Raw genomic sequence first — 27,788 nt, forward strand, 5'->3', positions numbered from 1 at the left:
CAGCTGGGGTGTGTCACAGCTCAGATGCTGAGGGCAAGAGGCAACAGGGGTCCCTACTACTGAGGCCCCACCCCACCCGGCCAGGGGGCCAGGCCACGCCCACTTCCTGCCTTCAAAGCCCAGTCCCAGCTGTCACTCTCTCCAATGCCTCCTTCTATTTCAAAGCTAATGTCTGCATTCTAAAACAGAAACCAGCTGGACACCGGCCACTTCTCCACGCGAGGCAAGGGGGTCTGGGGACTCAGAACACAACAGCCTGAGCGTTGTTCCCGAGAAGGGGGCAGGGGAAAACACCACACAGGAATCATCAACCTGCAAGTCTGCTACACCCTCCTCTCAACACATCTCTAAGCTTTTTCAAAAAAGGACCTTGATATTATATTTTATTTGGTTTGGCTTCTCTGAAGCAAAACATGAAGGAAAAGTGGGCTACAAAAGAAGCTAAAAAAAATACCTAATGCTTCACAAATTTGCCTGTCATCCTTGAGCAGGGGCTATGCTAATCTTCCCTGTCTTGTTCCAATTTTAGTACATTTGCATTGCTGAAGTAAGCACAATCTTTGTGCTTTTTAAGGGAAAATAGTTCCTAAGTGTACATGGGAATATTTCCAAAGGGAGGCAAGGGCACTTCTTAGCCAGCATAACGGAGACCCGGTTTCATGGATTTAATGTCATAGGACAGTACTTTTCAGTAGAATAGCCCCTCACAGGAGAGGTAAGCTTCCCCAGAAAGACTCCAGGGCATTCCGTTCTTCTTAACAAGGTCTGTTCTCAAGAGTTAACTATCTAACTAGGGCCTAACATGCTGGGGTTTTATCAGAGCCTACCTTTCCCGGGGGGTGGGGGTGGGGGGGGGGGAGAAAAACCCAACTCCAAATCCCTCCAGCGTTCCACAAGAAAAAGGACAAAGGAAGGAATGTCTTTGGTGGGAGCATGAACCCCAGGGATTCTGATTCAGCAGGTCTGGGGGCTGGAATTCAGACATATATTTTTAAAGCTGCCAGGTACATCTCCTGTGCAGACAGGTTGAAAACTCATCACATACAAACCCAGGCTTTACATCCCCCACCCCCAGGGCCATGAGGTGGTTTCCCAGCCCCAATCTCCATCTCTCCATCGTGGGTCCTCAGATGAACCGCTCTGTATGTTGTCGGAGTCTTCATGCTCCACACAGTCTCCCAACCAACACACAGAGATGCCAAGGCCCCCTTCTTGTGTTGGCAGCCTTCCTCCTCCTGAGTCTCCCTTGTGGCATCCTGGATGTTGGAGGTAGAGCTCCCAGTCACCCTTCATTGGGCATTAGAAAAGGGGTCAGCTGGCACTACCAGTAACCGCTGAGGCCCTTTGCCCAGGTAACCAGAGGCAATACAGGAGAACAAGGCCACAGCAGGCTTTGGGGAAGCTGCAGGTTAGGGGTCCAGAGTTTCCATGGCCTCGCTGTAAGCTCCTATCCCTAGCGGGCAGGGCCTGGATGTACATCCTTCATCCACAGACGGAGACAAGCCCCTCATCTCTCTGCCCTTCCATCGCCCGTCTCACTAGCTAGGAGCTCAACACCACTTTCCTGACCCCAAGAAAACGGGCAGGTGACTCCCAGAGCCCTGAAGCCCTAGCAAGGGCTCCAGGCGAGTCAGCTCGCTTGAGAACAGAGATATCACTCACGGTGGCCCTGTCACTCCTATCGTAAATGGACAGGCTTGGTCCTGAAGTTAGGTGCCCCTCTGGCCTCCTTAATGGGCATCTTCTGCATCAGTTATTTCTAACATTCGTGCTAGGGAAAACACCTTTTCCCTGAAATTTGGTGGGAGGGTGGGGTTCAGATGACTGAGGTGCCATGAGGTGCCTCGTGAGGTGCCCCTGTTCTCAGCATGCTGGGTGCCTGAGGGTCTCAGGAATCCCGTTACCATCAGGCAATGCTCCCATGAGCAAAAGGAGGGCCTCGAAGTCTGGTCCCTGAGCTGAGATTCCCACGCGCCTTCCTTCAGGGTGACAGCTTCGTTCTCAGAAAATCCCCTCGGTTTCTGATCACCCACTGTTTCTATCATAAGGAGACCGCCTGTCCCTACGCGTTGGCCCACATCGCAGTCACGGGGCCGCCTCCGGCCGGAGCACCCAGACATGGCCAGTCGCAGGGGGATGATCCGTCTTCTCCACAGACACTTCTGTGTTTTAGTAACTCGAAGGCCAAAGGGGAAGCCGTACAATTGCATCTTCTGAGAAGGGTTGAGAGATTACTCCCCAGCGACCTTAAAAAGGCCTCTCCCCTTCCCGCCGCCCTGGAGCTGCTGACAGGTCATGCCCTTTGAAATGAAGCTTCAAGCTCAGTCTGCCCTCAGCCCTCTGGTGGCCCCCAGGCCTGCAGAAGTGGGGGGCCTGGGCCTGCCAGGCTCTGTCCCCTCTGTCTCTCATGTCCGTCTGTCGGGCAGCTCCCAGCGAAGCTGTGCTTGGTCACGGGGATGTGTCACGTCTGGGTCACCACCCTCTGATTCTCTCATTTCCCAGCAGAGCATCAAGAGTTGATGACATCATTTTCATTGTTGGCCTTTTTGGTTTTTTTAAAAATATATATTTATTTTTGTTTATTTATTTGGTCATGCCGGCTCTCTCAGTTGTGGCATGTGGGATCTAGTTCCCTGACCAGGAATGGAGCCCAGACAGGCCCCCTCATTGGGAGCATGGAGTCTCAGCCACTGGACCACCAGGGAAGTCCCTCTTTTTTTTTTCTTCTTACATGAATACATCCTTACTGTACCAGTTTCCAACAATACAGAAGTCTACAGAGCAAAGCTGAAAACCAACACGGTTCCCTCAACTCTCCTGCTCAGAGGCCACACCACCCACAGCTTGCTGTAGTTTTCCAGCCTTCTTTCTGGATAGTTACACCACAAACAGGATATGGGTCCATGCACACGTGGACTTAGATTTAGATATTAAGATTTAAGATTTAGGTATTACTTTGTAACTTTTAAAATTTGAAGTGTTTTTCATTGGGAAATCACTCGTGTTAGGATATAAAGATCTATCTCATTCATATGCAGATATATAATATAAATACACACATATAGCAGAATCTCATACCCTACATTTTTGTTTTCATACAAAGGAGACTTGCCCCCTGACAACCTTGGAAGGCAGAGTAAGTGGCTCATGGTTTCGGATATCACTGTGGAAGTTTGAGTGACATCCAAGCATGCTGCTGAAACTGATGCCTTTGAAAGAGCTGTAGAAATGATGCAAAACTTTGGTTTCATACCCTGGAGAAGGAAATGGCAACGCACTCCAATATTCTTGCCTGGAGAATTCCACAGACAGCGGAGCCTGGCAGGCTATACAGTCCACGGGGTCGCAGAGTCGGACACGACTGGACAACTGACACAGTGCCTAAGAACAGTGCCTGCACACGCATGAAAATATAACCATTGCTGCCACAGAGGCTACTGGAGCTGTCTGCAAACATCCCTCTTGGTCAGCATAATGTGTTCATATGTATTCACTACATGAAACATCTCATTCATGTCTTACAGGTGGGACAGATCAATCGAAAGTTGGGTGTCAGTTTGCTAGTGTTAATGTTTGGTTTTATAAAAAAATCTACTCATGTTTTTAAAGCATTTAAATCTGTAGAGCCACCATTATGGAAAGCTCAGTAATGCTAACAATAATTATAAAATATACCTTCAGTGCAGTGCAATATGTTCCTATTTACTGTAAGAGGCAGTAGAGGAATCATGGTTATACTTTGGGGTGGGGTGGGGGGACACTCCCACCCGCTTAAGGAATAGTAAGGTCTAAGGCTTCAGTGAAAACAGTTGTATTATGTCACATTCCTGATGTAATCTTTCTGCCAGGCTAGGTTATCAATAGCTTAAACATAATAATAAATAAAACACCACAGGGAAAGGGTTCCCAGGTGGCTCAGACGGTAAAGAATCCGCCTGCAATGCAGGAGACCTGGGTTTGATCCCTGGGTCAGGAAGATCCCCTGGAGGAAGGCATGGCAATCCACTCCACTATTCTTGCCTGGAGAATCCCATGGACAGAGGAGCCTGGTGGGCTACAGTCCACGGGGTCGCAAAGAGTCAGACAGGACTGAGGTGAGTTAGCATAGCACAGCACCACAGGTGAAAAGAAAAACAAAGGAGATTGTCCTAGTAGACATGGTTGTGCACTTTGATTTTTAACAAGTTTTACTCATTTGTTTTCATTTTTGGCCACATCGTGTGGCATGTGTGATCTTTGTTCTCCAACCAAGGATTGAACTCACACCCCATGTGTTGGAAGGCAGAGTCTTAGCCACTGGAGCACCAGGGAAGTTCTTGCACTTTAATTTTTAGACCCTAGAAACCTTAGCACAGAGGGGTAGACAGATATAATTTTATTATGAACAACGGCATCCTCTTCCAGCATTTGGATGGAAATTTATTAATCAGAAGTCCATTGAAGAACATTTTTCTATCTTGAAAGGAACTCCATACCTATGGAGGAATCATGAAAGGAGGCTGCATAGAAAGAAATGGAAAGGAAGCTTCCAGAACGAGGAATGGCTAAGATGCTGGCATCTCACAGTTCATCTCCTGACACTCTGGGAATGCTGTCCAATAGTTTCTGTCAGCTTACGTCTTTGTCTTCCAGTTTCAGCTTCTTTTAGTCTTACCTTAAGCACTTTGGACAAGTCATTTCAAATTGACAGGTCCATATACATGTGCCCAGCGCCTGTCTCCAGGTGGGACAAGCTGCCTTTTCCCATTCAAGGTGCCACATCCCTGAGTGATTCATTTCCTTTGGCATCTCAGCTCACGTGTAAGGAATTTTCCTCAGAGCCAGCTGTGCATAAATAGAGCTCCCACCTCTGTGAGAGGCAGGCGTCGCACACCTGGTGATCTGAAGAGATGAATGTGTTGATGCACTGGCAGCTAACTGGCTTCTGATGGTTTTCTTCTAGTGCTGCCTCCGTGGCCAAACAGACCGAGGTTACCTGTAGTGTGATATTAACCAGAGGAAAGCTGTGTTTCCCAAGAAAAGGCTTGAAACTGCTTTTTTCAAGCTTTTATAGCTCGGTTCAGTATTTCTGACATTGCTGCTCCCATTTAGTCATGCAGTCAAGCATCCATAATACTTGCTGATGAGCCTGACTTTCCTGTTACTGAGTATAACTTAAAAAAAAAAAAAAAAATTACTGTTTTTCGATCCCTGCCACTGAACCAGTTCTTCATCTCCATTTTGACATCAACCCCTCCCCACTCTGTTCTTTCACCATCTTCTCCTGGCGTCACTTGCCTCCTCTCCAGCCTGGAGCCCACGGTCTGCTGTTCCAGCCGTGTGTCGGCTGGAGCCTGGAGTCTCCCTTGGGCTTCTCACAGCTGCCCCCTGTCTTGCCCCCGCCCCCCAGCCTCAGAACCACCCCCCGGACTTGGCCCCCAGGACCAGCGCTCCCCGAAAGATGTGCCCTTCCCCCTGGTTCTCTGTGCCCCACCCTCAGCTCTGTCTGCTCTCTCACTATATTCTCCTCCTTCAATCGGCGACTTCCTGTGCAAAAAAAAAGTACTCAACGCTCCATCATAAAAGATACTTTTTCTCATTAAAGATATTTTTTCTCTCCCCTGAAGTTTCCTTAAGCTATTGCCCTGTCTTCCTCACTTCCCTCTGTGCTGCCAAAGCTCTTTAAACTTATTCTATACTGCTTTTCTCCACTCCCTAATGCCCAATACTACTTTAAATAAGTAAAAAATTAAACATAAAAATGATACTTTTATGCAGATACTTTTGTGCAGATGGTGACTGCAGCCATGAAATTAAAAGACGCTTACTCTTTGGAAGAAAACTTATGACCAACCTAGACAGCATATTAAAAAGCAGACACATTACTTTGCCAACAAAGGTCCATCTAGTCAAGGCTATGGTTTTTCCAGCAGTCATATATGGATGTGAGAGTTGGACTCTAAAGAAAGCTGAGCACTGAAGAATGGATGCTTTTGAACTGTGGTGTTGGAGAAGACTCTTGAGAGTCCCTTGGACTGCAAGGAGATCCAACCAGTCCATCCTAAAGGAAATCAGTCCTGAGTGTTCATTGGAAGGACTGCTGCTGAAGCTGAAACTCCAATACTTTGGCCACCTGATGCGAAGAGCTAACTCATTGGAAAAGACCCTGATGCTGGGAAAGATTGAAGGCAGGAGGAGAAGGGGATGACAGAGGATGAGATGGTTGGATGGCATCACCGATTCGATGGACATGAGCTTGAGTAAACTCTGGAAGTTGATGACGGGCAGGGAGGCCTGGCGTGCTGCAGTCCATGGGGTCACAGAGTCAGGCACAACTGAGCAACTGAACTGAACTGAAACAGAAGTGATACATGCAGACAGTAAAGATTCAGGGAAGAAGGCATAACATGGAATAAACAGCTCCTACTTGGGAGAGAGGAATGAAGAAGCAGAGCACTGAGGATTCTGAGAGCAGTGAGACGACTCTGAAGGATAGATACATATCATTCTACATTTGTTCAACCTTGTAGAATGTATAACCCAAGAATACTGGGCTGGGTAGCCTGTCTCTTCTCCAGAGGATCTTCCCGACCCAGGAATGGAACCGGGGTCCCGCATTGCAGACAGATTCTTTACCAGCTGAGCTACCCAGGGAAGCCCACAACACCAAGAGAGAACCCTAATGTTAACTACGAGCTTTGGGGTGATAATCATGTGTCAGTGTAGGTACATTGGTTGTAACAAACATAACAAACTTTGGGGGGGGCATGGTGATAATGGAGGAGGCTCTGTATGTGCGGGAGCAGGGGTTATATGGTAAATCTCTGCACTTTCCTCTCAATTTTTTTTGGTAAACTTAAAACTATGTTTAAAAAGAAATCTATTAAGAAAAAAAAAAACTGAAAAGATCTCATAACTAAAGTAGGATTCATAGTCACACTGGGGGCAAAGTGCATAGACATCAGGCTCTTGTTTTCCTTTGTGGAAGGCATAAGGGGTCAATGCTGATTAACATACCTGAATATTGTACACACACAAACACACACACATACATGCCCCAAACCACCCCACCCCTTCCCACAAGTCAGCTCTGAAGACCTTTAGGCTGAAAGCTGATCACACCTTACGTTGACCCCATTGACCCTGAGGGAGCCCGTGAGCAGAAGGCCTACCCCCACCTTCAAACAGTGCCGGAGAAGCCATCAAGTCCCCCTGCTGCCTGCGGGATGAGCCCTGGGTGCCTCGGCCTGCTTACCAGATCTCCATCGCAGCACAGCAAATTGCCCCCAAACGTATCTGCCTGCAACCGCAGGCATTTATTATATTATTTCAATGCAGCGTGTGAGGGTGAGGAGTCCACGGACAGTTGGCTGGCCCAGGCCTTCATGAGGCTGCAGCCGAGGTGCTGGCTGAGGCCGCGGCTACCTGAAGCTGGGCTGCAGGACGCGCCCCCCAGACGGCTCAGTCCACGGCTGCGGACTGGACCACCAGGTCTATGCCTCCCGGACTGGTACGCGGAACGGCCTGAGCGGGGCTCACAGCGCAGCTGTAGGCACAGCGACGGATCCAGGAGAAAGCAAGGCAGAAGCGCAGTGTCCTGGAAGTCCTAACTCCGAAGTCATGCCCATCATTCCCACTCTAGCCTGTTCATAGAGGTCAGCCCCGTGCAGCGTGAGACCGAACTGCACCCCAGGAGGCCCGTGCCGCCGGGGCAGCTTAGACACCCCCTCCCGCAGCTTTACCACGGCACTTCTGCCCGGGGCCTCGAGTGCCACCAGTCCTTGCCGGTTCTTGGCCGGCATCCTACTTTTTCTGCCGGGTCGGCCTCAGACGGCCACCTGAATAGTGATCACTGTGACTTCAGATAATTTTATATTGTTTGAAACTCTTACAGGGAGAATGTGTCTTATAATTTAAAATGTTTTCAAAATAAAATACTACCGACTTGATCAGGTTACCAAACCCTCATCTGACTGCTGGTCATGTCACTAAAGATGACTGTAGAAATTAATTGATTGATTGATTAATAGGGTCCTGAGTTGCTTTTCAGAAAAACAATATATATTGCTTTTATACTGTATTGTGTGTGTGTGTGTGTGTTAGTCACTTAGTCATGCCTGACTCTTTGTGACCCCATGGACTGTAGCCCACCAGGCTCCTCTGTCCATGGGATTCTCCAGGCAAGAATACTGGAGTGGGTTGCCATTTCCTTCTCCAGTGTGTATGTATATATATACATATTATACATTACATATATGATATATTTTATATACATACATACACACACACACACACACACACACACATATATATATACTTTAAAATTTTATGCAAATAGAATCACATGCTGTTCTGACCTTAGTTTTTTAAAAAGTTCATTAAGATAACCAGGCACAAGTATCTGGGAACAGTGGCTGCTCCCAGTGAGAGGATCTTAGCAGCTGGGACATCAGGGTGAAGGAACAACTTTCCTTTTACTGTATACTAACACCAATCTGTATTATTAGAATTTTGCAATATGTTGTCTTATTGCCTATATAAATCACTTAAAATTATATATCTTGAAGACCTTTTTTAGGAACACATATATAACTTGCTATTTTTAAGGCTTTCAAGTCAGTTATGTAGATTATCATGATTTGTGTAATTACTTCCTTATTTATGTGTTTGGGTCATTCTCAAAGTTCTCCCGGTGGCTCAGTGGTAAAGAATCCACCTGCAATGCAGGAGATGCAGGTTTGATCCCTGGGTTGGGAAGATCCCCTGGAGAAGGAAATTCGAAACCCATTCCAGTATTCTTTTTTTTTTTTTTTAACTCCAGTATTCTTGCCTGGAGAATCCCATGCACAGAGGGATCTGGTGGGCTATAGTCCAGGGGGTCACAAAGAGTTGCACATGATTGAGTGACTAACACTTTCACTTTCTTTCCAGTATTCCTGCTGGGACACCCCATGGGCAGAGGAGCCTGGTTACATACAGTCCATGAGGTTGCAATGAGTCAGAGACGACTTAGCAACTCAACAACAGCTCATGAGTGTTTGGGTTGTTCTCAGGATTTAGGGTGGTGGTTGATGCTTTCACCAACAATATCATGAGCAGAATCCTCATACGTACTCTTTGTAATGTTGTGGACACTGCCTCTCTTCCGGCTTCCAGACTTTTCCTCTTGCATTGTCTGTACACAGATCTCGTGCTGGCTCCTTCTCGTTGACTCATCATTGCACGTGGTGAGATTTTCTGGACAAGCACTTGCAGGAGATCCATTTAAATAGGAGACCGAGGTCAGGTTCCAAGCCTTCGGGAATGTCCTCATGATCCAGGGTGTGGGTGAGAAATTGCTCCAGGTGCAGGACGCGCAGATGGAGGGCTTGAGCCCTGCAGTCCCTCTTCTGTCCCCGGCTTCCAGCACGTGGCTTGTGGGTGAGCATGCAGGCTCATCCTCACCTCTTCTGCTTCTCAGGAACAAGCTGGGTGCAGAGTAGCCTCCACCAGCCCTGCACCCTGTCCCTGCTAGGGCAGAAAGGAATTTGGCGTTTGCACCTCTGTGAACCTGATCCCTTAAAGAGGCGAAACAGGCCAACTTTTTCTGAGATCTAAGGGTCCCATTGCCACTTCTTCCACCACTCTTCTCTGACTGCTTCGGGCGTGCCTTCTGCCAATTCTGTGTAATATACTCACACAGTAACAAGCAGACAAAAAAAAAAAACACTGCAAAGGGTACACAGGAAGCAGGTTTCCTCTCATCCCTGACCCGCATTCAGTCCCAAGTCCACTTCCCCCCAAAGTCAGGCTCTGCTCCCCATTTCTGATGCATACCTCTAGAGACACTCTGTGCACGCCAGCTCAGTCACACCTGACTCTGTGACCCTGTGGACTGCAGCCCACCAGGCTCCCCTGTCCGTGGGATTCTCCAGCTGAGAATACTGGAGTGGGTTGCCATTTCTTTCTCTAGGGGATCTTCCCATCCCAAGGATTGAACCCACATCTCCTGCTTCATTAGCAGGCTGATTCTTTACCATCCTGCTACCTGAGAAGCCCAGAGACAGTCTGGAGGAGGAAATGGCAACCCACTCCAGTATTCTGGCCTGGAAAAGCCCCATGGACAGAGGAGCCTGGTGGGCTACAGTCCATGGGGGTCACAAAGAGTCAGACACGACTGAGAGATAGTCTCTATATATTTAAATATACGAAGCTGCAGGAAGCTAACCTGGAGTGTTTTTTCCACTGATTATGAGTTATTACGGTGCTCTGTCCAATCTCCCTTCTCTACAGGGTGGGAAGAAGATGAACAGATTCCAGAGCTTTCTGTTCACCTTTAGTTACTCTAGTTTATAATTCCAATCTCATATCAGCTCCAAGCCCACCACACAAGCCCAGCACTGCTGGCTGGGAGGGACCTCCATATCTGCTCCTTCGCTCTGCCCTTGGAGAGGACACATGATCACCTCAATGGTATCTCTCTCCTCCCGCCTTTTTCAAGACTGGGGACTGGGAGGGGCAACAAAATGTCTCTTAGCTGCTCACATTGTGGATAAGAGGGCAGTATTTGCCCTTCCTCATCCCCAGCTCTGGCTTTCCACAGTGGCCTGCTGCAGGGTCGGGGGCACTGAGGGTAGCACAGACTGCATGGACCTTTCGAAGGAGGTCACCATCATCTTCACTACCTCCACCATAATTTGGCCTCGGGTCAAGCAACAGGGAGGGAACCTGCCTCGCCCATCAACAGAAAATTGGATTAAAGGTTTACTGAACATGGCCCCGCCCATTAGAACAAGACCTAGTTTTCCCCTCAGTCAGTCTCTCCCATCAGGAAGCTTCTGTAAGCTTCTTATCCTTCTCCATCAGAGGGCAGACAGAATGAAAATCACAATCACAGAAAACTAACCAAACTGATCACATGGACCACAGCCTTGTCTAACTCAGTGAAACTATAAGCCATGCCATGTAGGGCCACCCAAGATGGACGGGTCATGGTGGAGAGTTCTGACAAAATGTGCTCCACTGGAGAAGGGAATAGCAGACCACTTCAGTATCCTTGCCTTGAGAACCCCATGAACAGTATGAAAAGGACCACAGTAAGAGACAGCCAGAATCCTCTGTGGTCAAATGGGAGTAAGGGTGTACAATGAGAGTCACACTGGTCCTCTGCGGTCAGATCTTGAGAGATCCAGAGAGAAAGAGCATCAGACAAGATCAGACTCTGAAAATGGGCACAGCCACCAACCGGGATCTTCACAAGTCTGAGGTTGGAAAGCGCTGCTGGCAACGTGGCTCATTCAGCCGAACCCTTAGAGCTGCAGACAGACAGACAGACAGGGCCAAGTGCAGCCGTGATGAGTCTAGGAAGTCTTGAGGGCAGCTCAGAACACTGACAGCTCATCACCTGCTGAGCTGCCCCCTGCAAACTCCAAGCCTTGTGGAAGCCAGGACGGGTCCCAGGGTGAGCCTTGAAGGATTCTAAAGGTTTGTCTGCTTCAAAGCAGCCCTACCACTCCTTCTGTGGTCAAAGTTTCGCCACTCAGTGTGTTACGAGAGAGATATCACAATGCGCTGATCTCATCGAACACTGAACTGCAAATCTACTTTGCTTGAAATACATCCGTTAGGCTCCTCACTCCTCTATGTAAAGTCCTCACTCTTCAGCTTGGTAAAAGACACCCAACGATCCGCACGCTCTCCAGCTGTCTCTCTCCCCACTCCCCACCTCAAACCCCTAATGCTCTATCCACATGTGACTATACTCAACATCAAGAGCCCTCTGTGTCGTCCTGGTGTTTCCTGTTCCCTCTGCCAGAAGTGCACGTCCCTACCCTGAAGACTCAAAAGCATCTCTCTCGAGATTCAGCCTAACTCATCTTCATCAACCTTTCCCTAAGCACCCTCCAGGCAAGAATAACCACTCTCTTTTGGTTACCCTGATGCCCATACAGACTTCTATTATACCATGTAGAATACTCTTAACACTGGGTTTATTTGCAATGTCTGTATCCCTGCCCTCCCCTCCACCACAAGGCTAAAAGTCCTAAGGGCTTGGGCTGCATGGGATCTTTGTGTCTGGCCCAGAGCAGCTGATTAATAAATGTTTGTAGGAGAGTGAAAAAGCTGGTTTAAAACTCAACATTCAAAAAACTAACATCACGGCATCCGGTGCCATCATTTCATGGCAAATAGATGGGGAAACAAGGGAAACAGTACAGACTTTATTTTCCTAGGCTCCAAAATCACTGCAGACAGTGATTGCAGCCATGAAATAAAAACATGCTTGCTCCTTGGAAGAAAAGCTATGACAAACCTAGATAGCATACTAGAAAGTAGAGACATAATTTTGCTGATAAAGGTCAGGACAGTCAAAGTTATGGTTTTTCCAGTAGTCACGTACGGATGTAAGAGTTGAACAATAAAGAAGGCTGAGGGCCAAAGAATGGATGCTTTTGAACTGTGGTGTTGAAGAAGACTCTTGAGAGTCCCTTGGACTGCAAGAAGATCCAACCAGTCCATCCTAAAGGAAATCAGTTCTGAATATTTATTGGAAGGACTGATGTTGAAGCTGAAGCTTCAATACTTTGGCCACCTGATGCGAGGAGCTGACTCCTTGGAAAAGACCCTGATGCTGGGAAAGATTGAAGGCAGGAGGAGAAGGGGACGAGAGAGGATGAGGTGGTTGGATGGCATCACCGACTCAATGGACATGAGCTTGAACAAACTCTGAGAGATAGTGAAGGACAGGGAGGCCTGGCGTGCTGCAGTCCATGGGATCGCAAAGAGTCGGACACGACTGAGTGACGAAACAACAGCAGGGTGGATGCCCTGGTGGATGGATAAGAACCAGTGTGCATCTGGGCTCTGGTAACATGGGGATGAAAGCCCCTTCCCTGATCTCAGGAAGCTCACTGTAGACGACAGAAAAGGAGTAAAAAAAAGAACAATGATGTGGGATGAGTCAGGGTATGGGAAGTTGTGTGAACTCAGCCAAGGGGCACTCAACCCAGTGGGGAAAAGAGCGCTGTGTCCAGGGGTCTTCCCAGAGGGCTCTACACATGATCTGGATAGTGCTGGACCAGAGAAGTCAGCCGCGCAGAAAGAAAGGCGGGTCAGGGTCACTCTGGACCGAGAGAGGAGCAAGTTCAAAGCAATGAAAGTGTGAGCAGTGGAAGCGTGGCAACGGCTCAGATTCAGCTTCGCTGTTAGAGTTTGGTGACTCTGCAAAACAAAAAGCAGGGGACAGGTGAAGAAGCCACGGTCAAGATGCCTCCCAGGTTTCTGCCCTGCAGGTAGATGATGGTACCCTGGGAGGATGAGCAGGTATTTGGAAGAGGAAAGGGTGGCTTCCATCTTGGTCACACTGAGGCTGAGATGCTGAGGAACCCCAGGTGGGTCTTCTCGGTAGGCAATGAATGATCCATTCCTGAGGCTCAGGAAAGAGTTCCCGACAAGAAAAGTAAACGTGGAACTCGTCAACAAAAAGGTGATAGCTGGAGCCATGCATGCAGATGAAATCTTCCACAGAGGGTATACACAGAGTGAAAAGCAGTGCAAGCCCCAGGATATACCGCACGTGTAGGCAAAATTCCTGAGGCAGAAGCTGAGACAGAATACCCAGGGATACAGGAAGAAAAGAGAGATCAAGTTGCATGTGATATTAGGAAGAAGGGAGCTGGCGGGGAAGGGAGACAGGCGTGACAGGGAGTGATCTACAGAGTCAAATCCTGCAAAGTGGCAAGTAAGCAAAAGAGCCTGAGAAACGCTCATTTGTGGGCCAAACTGTCCCCACCCTTGTCAGCCTGCGGTACAAATGAGATCACATTAATAGTAGCAGCCCGTATTTCATATTTCACATGTATCACTAGCTCACTGCCAACTATCTGCAGAGCAGCATCTCCACTCCCTTGAAAGAAGTCCGAGCTTCTCAGCGTTTCTGGGAGTGCCTAGGTATGTCGCGCACAAGCCCACCGAGAGTCCTCGTGTCTGGTCCCCACACACCCCATCTTGATGTCCACGGCACTTGGGGATGGCAGCTCCCGTGGTGGCTCCCTGCCCTGAACTGTTCCCAATATCCATGGGTTCCATCTCCCCATGTGCCAAAGCTACAAACTCTCATGACAAGGCAATAGAGTATGCTATGCTCTGAATTCCTCCCTGAGGCGAAGCCACAGCACTGTCTGCCAAGTGGAGAAGCCCCTTCTGTGCCATCTGTGTTCCACGTCTCATGAAAAGGCCTTTTTCGTCTGTGTCCTGTGGCTATCCGTCCTGGGCCTGAGCTCTAGGGCAGACAACACAGGCCCACCACCACCTCCCTGCACCCTGATTTCTGCCCCAGGGACCCAACACCCCCAGGGACCCTACACAAACAGATCCTTTGGGAGTTTCACTCCACCAGTTTACCAAAAAACTCGACACCCACACTTCTGGGATGGTCCCAGGCAGGACACCTGGCTACAAGGTGATTCAGCAACTTGGCGGTCAGGATCGATGTTGGCCAAAGGCGTTTCAGCAGAACGGTTGATAAGGAGGTCAGATTGCATCGAGGAGAGGAGAGGGTGGCACGTGGGTGAAGTCCAGATGGCAAACATAACAGCAAGTACTACAATAGCTGGCTGTTAGGGGAGAGGGCAGGAAGGTTTAAAGAGACAGAAGGTGGTGGTTTGAAACAAGGGAGCAACTTGCCCAGAGTCACAGGCTGAGGAGACGGAGCCAGCAGGACAGAGAGAGGTGACCCCAGACGCGGAGAGGAGAGCGGGTCTGAGGGAAACACGGGGTGCAAGGTGAGCTGAGGACCCTCGGGCAGGTGAGCCCTGAGGAGACCCTGGGCTTCAGCCAGGGGCCTGGCCGCAGGAGTCCAAGTGAAAAGAAGGAGATGGAGGCAGATGACAAGGACTCTGCCGGGAGCTTACTCCAGAGAGAACGAAGCTGTGGGCTGGGAAGTCCCAAGCCTGACGAGAACCAGTCGCCTCAGCCCGCATGCCTGTAGCACATTCTTTCCAGTGACAGAGACGTCACTTAGAGTCCCTCTCTGTGACTCAGAGTCTGGGTTTCTGTTTGGCCACGTAATTTTAGGAAGAATGAGAGCTGCTTCCAGGAGTCAGTTTTCTTTCCTTCTCTTAGTCACGCTCCGTGACAATCACTGAGCGTACAGGTCTGACCTGCAGCCCGAGTTTCCGTGTAAAACTTCATGGGGGAAAAGGAGAGTCCACTTCTAGAGGAGGTGGTTGTCCCTGTTTTGTTTATTTAACTTACCGCACACAGAGGGGTCAGGACTGGCCCTAGAACAAAGGGCATTACTCACCCCACTCGGGAGCGTGGGCCCCACAGGACAGAGCAGCAGGTCCTCAGGGGAATGTGAAACAAGGGAGTTATTACACCACTCAGGCTCGCAGTGACAATAGCTGGCATCTGGTCCCACCACTTCATGGCAAGTAGATGGGGAAACAATGGAAACAGTGACAGACTTTACTTTTGGGGGCTTCAAAATCACTGCAGATGGTGATTGCAGCCATGAAATTAAAAGACACTTCCTCCTTGGCAGAAAAGTTATGACCAACCTAGACAGCATATTAAAAAGCAGAGACATTACTTTGCCAACAAACGTCCGTCTAGTCAAGGCTATGGTTTTTCCAGTACTCATGTATGGATGTGAGAGTTGGACTCTAAAGATAGCTGAGCACCAAAGAATGGATGCTTTTGAACTGTGGTGTTGGAGAAGAGTCTTGAGAGTCCCTTGGACTGCAAGGAGATCCAACCAGTCCATCCTAAAGGAACTCAGTTCTGACTAATCATTGGAAGGACTGCTGCTGAAGCTGAAACTCCAATACTTTTGCAACCTGATGTGGAGAGCTGACTCATTGGAAAAGACCCTGATGCTGGGAAAGATTGAAGGCAGGAGGAGAAGGGGACGACAGAAGATGAGATGGTTGGATGGCATCACTGACTTGATGGACATGAGTTCAAGTAAACTCCGGGACTTGGTGATGGACAGGGAGGCCTGGCATGCTGCAGTCCATGTGGTCACAAAGAGTCAGACATGACTGAGCGACTGAACTGAACACCACTCAGACTCACAAACAGTGACAACAAAGGGATCAAACAGAGAAAAAGACCCTCACTGGATCTGCAGTTTGAAATTAGGGTTTGTGCTAGAATTCACTTCCACGCCAAACTGCTGTTCGAGGATCACAGACTCAAAAGCTTATGGATGAAGAATGTGAGCCAGCTGGGAGCCAGCTTCTGCCCCCTCCAAGGACAACCTCGCCCCAGCTCCAGCTGCTGCCTCTCTTGAAGGTGACCTGACTTTTCAGGGAGAGGCCACAGGGCCAGATTCTTCTGTGCAATCTCCAGATGTTTGAAGCTGGGGGAGCAATTCCATCAAACAGTGCCAACAAACAGGGCAGGCAAGACTAGACGCAAAGTCATAATCTGATTTTCACTTCTAAATAGATTTCAGTGCATTCTGCTTCTTGAATAATGCTGTTTGTGTGTATTTTTAGAAACTGTGTCTCTGAGAGACAATAAGTGACGTGAAAGCGGCTCAGTCCTGTCCGACTCTTTGTGACCCCATAGAGTATGCAGGCCATAGAATTCTCCAGGGCAGAATACTAGAGTGGGTAGCCTTTCCCTTCACTTTTCCCTTCTCCAGGGTATCTTCCCAACCCAGGGATAGAACCCAGGTCTCCCGCATTGCAAGCAGATTCTTTACCGACTGAGCTACAGGGAAGCCCTGAGAGACAATAAGAACTGACTCTAAGAGGTGCCTGCCTGCCTGCCTGCCTGCTCGGGCTCCCTCCCTGGAGCTGGTCTGCACGCTTCAAACTCTCCAGAGAGTGAGCTGGCTCTGTTTTCTTCTCCAGAGTGGCGCCCCTGAAAGAGCTGGGGACAATGACACCCCGTGATGTAGCAGTTCATGCTCCAAAGCTCTAGCTGGTGGATTGCTCCAAACTGAAATGACTTTCAGGGCTGGCCCTTTAAATATGGAGCACGCCGTGGGGGCAAACTCCTCCTCCAGGGAGGTTCCTTTAAATGAGAGCCAGCTGGTCGGCCACGGCTTTTACTCCCGAGCTCTACCTGCAGTCGAGGTGTCCTTCCCGGAGGGAGGCAGCATGGCTCAAGCTTTCGTCGACAGCAAGATCCAGCCTGGGAAGGTGGTCGTGTTCATCAAGCCCACCTGCCCCTACTGCAGAAAGACTCAGGAGCTTCTCAGCCAACTGCCCTTCAAACAAGGGCTTTTGGAATTTGTCGATATCACAGCCGCCGGTGACACCAGTGAGATTCAAGATTACTTGCAGCAGCTCACCGGAGCCAGAACGGTAAGCCTGGGGTCTCCTGCTCAAAGGCTGGGGGGACTGGGGGCGGGGGGGGTGGGGAAGGCTCCCAGATGCCTTTGTCTGTGACTGGGGTGGCCCGTGCCTTCCTCGGGGACACCGCTAGGGCTCCGTCGCTCTGAGCGGGTGTGGGGGAGGGCGCCTGAGACAAGAACCGCTTCCTTGAATGGGCAGCGGACCTCGGCCCATGGGACGGGACAAGGGCGCGCAGCTGACCCGTGCTGGGCGTCAGGGCGGGCGGGCCGGCCGGCAGCTGTGTCCCGGAATCGCCGCCGCCGAGGATCTCTCTGCAGTCTTTGTTTTCGGCACGGACAGCCTGAGCGTGCAGGGCTGGGCGGTGGAAGGACGGGTGGAGGGGCCACGGGTGAGCCCTCCGTGTCTGCTGTTGTGCAAGAACCCAGAGCACTCTTTCCTCTGGGTTCACAGGGCCCAGTGGCATTTGCTGTCTTTCAGTCTTTTCCTCTGGGCTCTCTTTAACCTTAAATTTGCTCCTTCTTCCGTATCTTATCTCATTCCTCCCACTGGGGGAAAAAAAAAACCTAATGGCTCCTTGTGGCTCCTTGACCTAAATGACGGGATATTTCCAGGCCTGTCGAGTTATGGAGGTCAGAGGCCAGAGTTCCGGACAGGCTCTCACAGTGGCTTGCTGTGTGATCCTGGCAAGTCACCCCACCTGTGACCCTCAGGATACCCCTTGGCTGCAACACCAGACCAGAGGAGGTGACCTCCACAGCCCTTTTGCTTTGAGTAGACAGCGGGGGCCCCTAACGCCCTCTCTCCTCTGTGTGAAAGGACTTCCTCTTTCTTAGCACCCAGGGCTTCTGGTGTAATGGCCAGCCAGCCAGGCCACCAGATCAGCGCAGGTGCTGGGGTGGGAGCGTGGGGGCAGATCATGTCCCACCAGCTCCCTTTCGGGATGCACATTCTAGGATACAGTGTTTGCAGACACACATGTCCTAGTTGAGGTTTAGTTTGAATTTGATGGTGTTTTTTCCTGGGTTCTCAAGGGGAAGCCTGGGAGGCCATTTATCCCCACTGCTCCAATCAGAAATCAGCATTCTGGTACAGAGGGAGGCAAAACCCTACTGCTTCCAGGGCCCCCACTGGGAGCTGAGGACCCTTGGTCTTAGGGAGATCCTAGAGCAGAGAACGAGAGGGCCTCTTGTTGCCTGGCTGGACCACCAGCTACACAGGCTGCCTGGGTCCTAAGGGGGAAAGGGCAGTGTGGGCACAGCTTTGGCCCCCACTGTGAGGGACCCCGTGGGGCCGGCAGTTCCCAAGTGTTGCTGCACATTAGAATCACCTGTGGTGGTGGTTCAGTTGCTAAGTCGTGTCAGACTGCTGCGACCCCATGGACTGTAGCCCGCCAGGCTCCTCTGTCCATGGGATTCTCCAGGCCAGAATACTGGAGTGGGTTGCCATTCCTTTCTCCAGGGGATCTTCCTGTCCCAGGGATCAAACCCAGGTCTCTTGCATTGCAGGCAGATTCTTTACCAACTGTGTGTGCTACAAGGGAAGTCAGAATCACCTGGGGAACTTAGAAAAAAACAAAACTCCCAATGCCCCAGTCAGACCCCATGCCAATTAAGTCCCACAGGAGAGGGGGCAGAAGGGCATCAGTAGTTTTAAAGATCCCTAGGACATGAATACAAACGTGGAGCTGTAAGAGGAGTAAGTGCTGGGGGTGAAATGTAGGCTTGCAATTTGCTATGATTACAACTTAAGTGTTCTCACGACACACACGTGCAGATAGTAGCTGTGAGGTGATGGCTATGTAAATTAACTTGACTGCAATAATCTTTTCAGTGTATCTGTGTATCAGACCCTGACATTGTACACCTTAAATACACACAGATTTGTCAGTTACACCTCAAAATATCTGGAAGTCAAAATAGAATGTATCTCCCCTCAAAAAACCAAAAAGGTAATTCCAATTTGCAACAAGGTTTGGGAGCCACACCTTTCAACCAGCAGCACCTATCCTCTAGCAGGAAAAACAAACCTCTTCACACAACCATTCAACAACTTTTTTTCACCCCCAATGCATTGTAAAGCTAACACTTTTTCTTCTAGTGATCTTTCAAAGTTTGTTTTTGAATTTTTCAAGATACCTTTCAAAGGTTCTCAAGTCCTGACATTCCTCCAAGGGGAGAACAAATCTTTTAAAGACATATAACTTCACCATCCTTACCAGTGAAGGCTTTCTATTCAGAGACTGGAAACCTTAAGAACGGTCGCTATCTTGCTGTGCTGAGGTGCTCTGCAAACAGCAGCAGCCCAGGGGGACTTGATTGATGGCAGAAACACAAGACTTCAATCAGGCCACCAACTTGGAGACACTGGTTTTGGTTTCACTGCAGCCACAGTTCCCAGATCAGTGCTTTCACTTATTCTTCCCAAAATACGTTCTTTCTTTATGTAAATCCAAGTTTCCTGACCTCTGTCATTTTCCTTCTCTCTGAAGGGTGCCTTTGAACATTCCTCACAAGGCAGAACTTTGGGCAACAAATTTGCTTCATTTTTGTGTGCGAACGTTTTTCACCTTTGCTTTTGAAGTATACTTTTGCTGAATACAACAAATATTTTTAAGCACCTACTGTTCTAGGCACTTTTCTGAACACTGGAAATACTGCCATGAACAGAGCAAACAAAAATCCCTGCCTTTGTGGAACTTACATTCTAGTAAATGCCATAGATAAAGTAGTATGTTAGAAGGTGGTAAGTGATGCGTGGTATGGAGAAGCCAGGTAGGAAACGGAGGTAGGCAGTAGGCAGCAAGGTACAGTTTTAAATGGAGCCCGCAGGGTCTCACTGGTTTTGCAGAGGTCTCTAAAGGGACTGAGGGAGCAAGGCATGCAGAAGTGCAGGTGTAGGACATTCCAGGCAGTGGGAACAGCAAGTGCTAAGGTCCTGGGGTAGAAGTCTGCCTGGCAAGGAGGCCTGAGTGGGTGGAACATTGTGAGTTAGGAGCGGGTGTGTTCTGAGATCATGAGGAATAGGTAGGCAGGGCCTTTCAAGCCATCACACATGGACCAGGCATGTAGATGAGATGCCGCTGAAGGGTTTGGAGCAGAGGAGTAATCCTGCCTGACTTGATTTTGAAAGGGTCAGTCCAGTGGCTGTGGGGAGAGAGGCTGTGGGAAGGCCAGGATGAGGACCGAAGCTGGGGACCTCTGGGGGTTACAGCACCAGTTCCGGTGAGAAAGGAACCGTACCCGGGAGCAGCCCAGGAGGTGCAGAGGGCTGGCAATCAGCTGAGTAGCAGCCTCTGAACAACACGGTGGCACTAGTGGTCAAGAACCCGCCTGCCAATGCAGGACACGTAAGAGAGGCAAGTTCGAGCCCCGGGTCAGGAAGGTCCCCTAGAGAAGGGAATGGCAACCCACTCCAGCACTCTTGCCTGGAGAATCCCACGGACAGAGGAGCCTGGCGGGCTACAGTCCACGGGGTCGCACAGAGTCGGACACGACTGAAGCGACTTAGTAGAGAGAACAGAAGATGCCACCTCAGCTGAGGCTGGGGCTGGAGCAAACTCCCGCAGAAGGAGGGCCCCAGAACTCCCAGGCTTGCTTTTCTGGTGGCAGTCCCCTGCTTCTTTAATGTAACAGACTCAGTTCCCCCGCAGAAGGGGGTGGGCCAGGAGGGGAGGGCACAGAGCGCGAGCCTTCTCTTCCTTCTCAGCTGCATCAACAGCTTCCTGTTTTGTCACCACAGCCGCCCACACTGTCTAGTGGAGCCTGCAAGTTCAGCTTCCTTTGAGGGAGCTGGTAACCGATGGGCTTTCAGTTCAGTTCAGTCGCTCAGTCATGTCCGACTCTTTGTGACCCCATGGACTGCAGCACGCCAGGCCTCCCTGTCCATCACCAACTCCCGGATATTACTCAAACTCATGTCCATTGAGTTGGTGATGCCATCCAACCATATCACCCTCTGTCATCCCCTTCACCTCCCGCCTTCAATCTTTCCAGCATCAGGGTCTTTTAAAATGAGTCAGTTTTTCACATCAGGTGGCCAAAGTATTGGAGTTTGAGCTTCAACATCAGTCCTTCCAATGAACATTCAGGACTGATTTCCTTTAGGATGGATTGGTTGGATCTCCTTGCAGTCCAAGGGACTCTCAAGAGTCTTCTCCAACACCACAGTTCAAAAGCGTTCTTTATAGTCGAACTCTCACATCCATACATGACCATTGGAAAAACCATAGCCTTGACTAGACGGACCTTTGCTGGACCTTTGATGGGCTTTCCCGTGGTCGTCACTGTCCCCAGCCCCGAGGAGGGGGTGTAAGGGCAATGGGGCCTCCAGGCTCTCAGCTCTCACACGCAGCTTGTGTGCCAGGCGGCAGGCAGAGAACTCCGCCCTGGGGACAGCCCGGATGATCTGATCTGATCGCGTTTCAGGGACTGCCTTCGCAGCTGGGGGCTGCCGTAGAGCTGTGGGTTTCCAAAGCCTCAGTTAGTTACCCCAGGAGGAAGGAACCACTCTTGGTGCCAACCTGTGGTTTGCAAACATGCTCCTTGAGAGTCACCTGGGAACTTGTCAGAATGCACATTCTTGAGCCCTTGCCCAGATCTCCTGTATCATAAATGTGGGGTGGCGAGGAGTAAGAAATCTATGTTTTAACAAGCCCACCACAGTTCTGATGCATGGTTCAGGTCTGAGGACTGCTGTCTAAGGGGAGGACTCCTTCCTCCTCAGGGGCTTCTGTCCAAATAACATAACCCAGACCCCCTGGTCTAAGGTGGAGATGGGGCAGGCAACAGGAGTGACAATCACTCAGTTCTTTTTGAAAGTAACAGAAGTTCAAGAATGAACACATCCCTTCCATGGCACTTCCCTGGTAGTCCAATGGTTGGGACTTTGCCTTTCAATGTAGGGGGTGTGGGTTCGATGCTTGGTAGAGTAGCTAAGATCTCAGGTGCCTAGATCCCACATGCTTCCTCTCCAAAAAACCAAAACATAAAACAGAAGCAATATTGTAACAAACTCAAAAAAGACTTTAAAGACGGTTCACATAAAAAAAAAAAAAAAAAAAGCCCTTAAAAAAATAAAAAAAGAATGAAAGCTTCCTTATTTGAAGCTCAGATGAGTTTACTCCTCTAGGCAATGCTTTCCACAGAAGGAGCCCTGTGTTATAATTATATTAGAATTCCATTAGGATTCTTTACCATTGCAACTGACCACAGCCAACTGTTCCTGGGGAGACAGAAGCCAAAAGGCCCCCAACAATCTGGAAGAGCTATATTTTCTCTAAAATAATGGCCAAGATCCAGGGGGAAAACTTTAGGTTTCTGAGCTCATCTTTCTGCAAATTCTTTCAGCTTGTTAAGATTAAAAAAAAAAAAAAAGTGTGGCCTTGATGGTGCTTCCACATGCAAAGCTCCCACACAGGCGTGCGGGGTGGGGGGCGGGGGGCGGACGGCCAGGCTTTCTCACTGGACGCAGGAAGTAGCCATGGCAATGCAATGCAGGATTCTTTCAACCGGGGGCCTTAATTTGTAAAGCTTACTTCCGCCCAGATCCCCTTTTTAATAGAAATATAGTAAGGACTTATCTGAAATATTTCAGCCCTTTTTTCTCAACTTTCTTCCTTTAAAAAAAAAAAAATCATCTGAACATGCACCCCAGTGTTCATAGCAGCATTATTTACCATTTCCAAGATACGGAAGTCACCTGTGTCCATGAACAGATGAATGGATAAAGAAGACAGGGTGTGTGTATACCAGTGGAATACCACTCAGTCATAACAAAGAATGAAAGTGTGCCCTTCGCAACAATGTGGATGGACTCAGGGCACTATGCCGAGTGAAACAAGTCAGAGACAGACAAGTACTGCATGATATCACTTATATGTGGAATCTAATAAAACCACCACAAACGAGTGAATATAGCAAAAAAGAAACAAACTCACAGAGAACAAATTAGTGGTTATTAATGAGGAGAGAGATGGAGAGGCAATGCATGGGTAGGAGATTAAGAGGTCCAAACTATTATGTACAAAGTAAGCTACAGGGATATATTCTACCATATAGAGAGTATAGCCAGTATTATATAGTAACTGTAAGTGGAAAATAATCTATAAAAATTGTGAATCACCATATTGTATACCTAAAACTTGTACTGGACATCAACTATACCTCAATAAAAAAATGTACCTGAGTAACTGCCTTCAGAGGAAAAGCAAAAGCTCTGAAAATATTCTTAACCTCTCCTGCCCCTTCTAGTATGTTCCTAGTGTTCTGGGGGAGGACCCGCTTGCTCCTGACCCCTCAGGGAGTCTGTACTGCGCTTGTTTCTTCACTGCCAGTCAGCCTTTCTGCAACACCCTTGGCCTGGAACTTGTCGGAGCCACAGTGAAAGGACTCCAGGAACCCCCTAGAATCCTGGAATGCACCTTACCTAGCAGCAGGGAGGCAGCCTGAGCTTGACTCGAGATGAATGCACTCAGCGGGAAGAGTGACTATGTCAGTTCGATGGGCCTTGGGTGACCCACCCATGCCAGCTGCAAAACTAAAGCAGATGCATGCCTTTGCTCCCAGAGCTATGGCACTTCAACAGCCTATGATGGGCCAGGCATTTCAAAGAAGGCGATTCTGACACCATCATCTCTTCCCTAGCTGGGGGCAGAGCTCCCAAGAGAGAGAGATGACTCTGATAAACTTTGAGCCTAAAAGTCAGGGACAGAACTGATGGAAATACTTGTCCAGCTGCATTTAACAAACTCCTTCCCGTTGCCATGGTTCAGTTTAAGGGCGCATGTGTGGTCCCAGCTGCAGAGAAACCAGAGTTCAGTCAGGGTGGTCTGGCTGCAGCCAACCAAAACCCGTTCCTGGAAAGGTGTTCCTGCAGAGTGAAATTTTTAAATCACTTTGACAAGTTAGACAATCTCACAGACACAGAACATTCCATTTGAAAAGCATCTTGGTTTAAAAGCCTTCTTGAGTGAACTTTGTTATGCTTCTCATAAAGTTCTGACTTGAAAGAGTATACACGAGAAGGTTGTAAAGTGATTTGAAAAGCTTTAGACCATGGGGAATATTCAGAGAATGATAAAAGCGTCTAACCTAATGATAAAGTTCCCTAAAAGTCCTGGTTGGTTTGCTTTCTTAGGTACCTCGGGTCTTCATCGGTCAAGAGTGCATAGGTGGATGCACTGATCTAGTAAATATGCATGAGAGAGGGGAACTGTTGACACGGCTAAAGCAAATTGGAGCTCTGCAATAATTAGAGGTGAGTGACAGGTGAGACTCTGGGCCAGGACACTGAAAGATGGTGGAATTCTACTACCATGTTTTATTACAATCTAGGAAGGCACCCAAGATAGGCAAAGAGTGATTTGGGGGTGATTTGGGGAACTGTGATCTCATGTACCAGTTTCCCTTTTACAAACAGATTAAGTGCATCAATGGGAGGAAAGCTTTTCACTCAACCTTCGTTTAACAAATATTTATTTAGCACTTACTATGGGCCAGACACTGTACCAGACATTGGAAATACAGAGGTGAACAAAAGATAACATGGAACTTATATTCTAGAGAGGGAGACGGATCAAAAACAAGTTAAATAATGCCTGAAACAAGTGAATAATCTGATAGAACATGGCAGGGGGGTAGGGGGCAACCTGAGCTAACGTGGGGAGGAAAGGCCTTTTTCCGAGGGGCTGGCTGAGCCAAGACCTGATTGACAAGAAGGAGACAACCATATAATGCTAGGCAGAAGAGCTTTTCAGGCAGAAGGAATAGAAAGTAGAAAGGTCCTGAGGTGACAAGTATGGAATATTCAAGGAACCCAAAGCAAGCAAGAGCAGACTGAGTGAAGGGCAGTGAGAAGCGAAGGTATTAACAGTAGCAAATGTGGGCAGCGGCCGGAGCTCACAGGCCATGGGAAACAGCCTGAAACCTCCTAAGTGCAACGTGAAACCAAGGTAATTTCTGCTGTACCTGTGTTTACCCTGCAAAGCCAATGCAATTCTATTGGCTTCCGAAATGACTAACCAGTTTTCTTAAGTTGTAACCTAAAGGAGATCTTTGACTGGATGGAAAACCACAGGGTGATGGATTCTTCAGAAAGGAATCAAGATCCCTTTGGGATCTGACGGGTTCCCCTCCCTGCAGCTCTTGTTGGAGCAAGAGGACTTCGAACCAGGCCAATTCCACTGACTCATCTGTGGAAAGACTGTTTGTTTTTTAAGCCAAAGGAGAAACTTCAGGTGTTCAAATTAAAATGTTCTTTGAAGGGTATTTATTGCCCACTAATTAATAATTAACCCCTGAGCAATGAGTACAGAGTTTGCAGGGATTACTCAGAATAGCCACAGAAGTGAAAACACAAGGTCTGAAAAGCACAACCGAATCCCTTTCAAAGCAAACAGTCAGCTTTACAAATCTTGAATTACAGTTCTACAACTTTATCCCAGCAAGTAAACAGACTCTGTCTGTCTGGGTTAGCTTTCTGGCCTCACCCTGTGCGGTGCCAAATGTCTCCTATGTGATACACTTTTTAGCAATTCAGGTTTAGATTAAGAATGAAAGAAAACTTGTGCCTTTCTGGGGAAGGTGGGAAATACCATCCCCCCCAACCTCTAGGCTGTGGTGGGTATCAGAGTCCCCCATATTCGCCAGATCTCTTTAGCTGCACTGCCCTTCAGCATATTATGCTCTTAGTATTCCACTGGCAACTTGCACTTCAAGACCATCTGTAACCGATTGTGTTTAAATAGCAAGAGTCAGTGTTCTAATAATGAAAGAGAAATGAGGGGAATTGTTCTTTCTAAGGAGATCCAAATCTTTGTATTTTTTTCTTCCTAGCAGAGCAGACCCAGGCTGATATCCCCCTTGGGGACAGGATGGCATTGCAGATAATGACAGTTCCTGGAGGATGGACCTGGGGCGACTGTACCCAGTTACAGCACCTGTTTACTTAAAATTCTGAAATATGTTAACCTCAATAAAAGGGGAGGGAAGTCAACAGCTTCTTTTGACTCAGTATTAAAAAGGGACCAACTTGCTCAAAATAACAGGTCTGAGCAGTCTGATGGATGTCTCGGGTTTCTTGTGGACTGGCCCTTTGGGTTCCCAGGGACCATGATAAGATATGCTTAGGATTCACTCACTGACCCAAAAGATGGTCCTTCTCTTTGGCACATGTTCTTACCAAGTGTTCTCCTCAAGCTGGGATGCCTCTACCTCTAACGCCAGTGTTTCTCAACCAAGTGTATCTCAGGTGCCCAAGCATGAAGCTACAGTTGGTTTTCTACTACTGCCTGAAAATTATTTTCTTGAGTCTGACTTTCTAGAATTTGTATTATGAAATCAACAGGCATTCTGAATGTGCTTTTTCAAAAGGTGTCTTCCCAGGCCACCATCTCCACCCCACCCCACCCCACCCCTTTCGGCTTCGAGAGTCACTGCTGTGAACCTCTGCCCCGAACCCTGACAACTCACAGATCTCACAGGAAATGTTTGACAGTTCTCTCTGTTCTGTCTCTCAATCTGAGAGAAACCACGTAAAAAGTTAAGCACAGTTGGCCTTCACTTTCTGCTACAGGGATCAGAGGTCTAAATGTAGGTGCGGTGATCATACGGCAACACTGTTAGGTCAGATGGTGTCCAGGGAATCCTGAACAAGCGTGTATTGTTTAGATGACACACAGAGGAAAACAAACATTTAAATGTTACATAGAAAACCTGTATGCCCCTCCCCACAAAAAGTATGTCTGTGAAAATAGCCAAATTTGGGAAACACTGTTCTAGATGATTTTCTGTCTCTCCCCTTTTTCCCCCTCCATGAGAATTTAAGATTTCCTTATTGTGAAGGATTTTAGAATTGCAATATTAAGTTAATCTCTTTCTGTAGATGAAAGTATGAATGGTTAATTTCTTCTCTATTAAAGAAGTACCCATGGATCACACAGTGATTTTTGACCAATTCTTTGTTCTCAAGACTTTAAGGAGTGTCATAAATGCAAAATAAAGCAATTTCAGGTGTTTTTTTTCACATCCGCCCCCCCTGCCATTATAAATAAAGGCACATGTTATTGTCTTTCACTGAGTATACACTGTTGGTGTGATTTTTGTAAATTTCATGATTTTCATGTTAACACAAGCCTACTGAATAATGTTTAGGATTCAATAATAGTCTTTTTCATACCACATTCCATTTTCCCATTTCTCTCCTAATACTCTTGCACCCTGGGCTTCCTCTCCCTTCCCTTAGGGACCATAACCCCTCCCTTCAACCAGGTGGCTGTGGATGACCCGCAGGTCACACACCACACTACGAATGCACCCCCCGAGGCTGTGCAGTGTGCAAAGAGCAGGGTGCAAACTTAGTCCCGGGTCACGTCCCGACCCCTTGCCTGCTCTTCCTTTCCCATCTCTGTGCCCCTGCTCATCATGTCCCTCCCGGGATTCCCTTCCTTCTCCTTTGCTTGTCTTTCAAACCCTGCCTTCAAGGCTCGATTTACAGACTCTCCCCTCTAGACCTACCCTCTCACCT

The 27,788-nt window shown here is 48.5% G+C and overlaps 1 protein-coding gene and 1 non-coding gene across 3 annotated transcripts; one reads left to right on the plus strand and one right to left on the minus strand.

Moving 5' to 3' along the window:
* Positions 1 to 446: 446 nt before the first annotated feature.
* On the minus strand, positions 447 to 557 carry LOC122441093. The gene has a single exon (XR_006269236.1). It is a non-coding gene; the product is annotated as a U6 spliceosomal RNA (small nuclear RNA).
* A 16,429-nt stretch (positions 558 to 16,986) lies between these two features.
* On the plus strand, positions 16,987 to 27,342 carry GLRX (glutaredoxin). Of its 2 annotated transcripts, none has more exons than XM_043464612.1 (3): positions 16,987 to 17,276; positions 24,402 to 24,521; positions 26,099 to 27,342. In XM_043464612.1, exons 1-2 carry the CDS (start codon positions 17,070 to 17,072, stop codon positions 24,513 to 24,515), a joined length of 321 nt encoding a protein of 106 aa, XP_043320547.1. In that variant the 5' UTR covers positions 16,987 to 17,069; the 3' UTR covers positions 24,516 to 24,521; positions 26,099 to 27,342. The 2 variants fall into 2 exon arrangements, with proteins under 2 accessions (XP_043320547.1, XP_043320546.1); XM_043464611.1 differs by having other exon boundaries at positions 16,989 to 17,276; positions 26,102 to 27,342.
* Positions 27,343 to 27,788: the final 446 nt, after the last annotated feature.

This window comes from Cervus canadensis, chromosome 4, assembly GCF_019320065.1.
Source record: "Cervus canadensis isolate Bull #8, Minnesota chromosome 4, ASM1932006v1, whole genome shotgun sequence".
In the NCBI taxonomy this organism is placed as follows: Eukaryota; Metazoa; Chordata; class Mammalia; order Artiodactyla; family Cervidae; genus Cervus; species Cervus canadensis.

Excerpts from the sequence above, each read along its gene's own strand:
- GLRX (XM_043464612.1), top strand. The coding sequence starts at position 17,070 with ATGGCTCAAGCTTTCGTCGACAGCAAGATCCAGCCTGGGAAGGTGGTC. Across the intron at positions 17,277-24,401 it reads AGCTCACCGGAGCCAGAACG|GTACCTCGGGTCTTCATCGG; the intron begins GTAAGCCTGGGG and ends TTGCTTTCTTAG.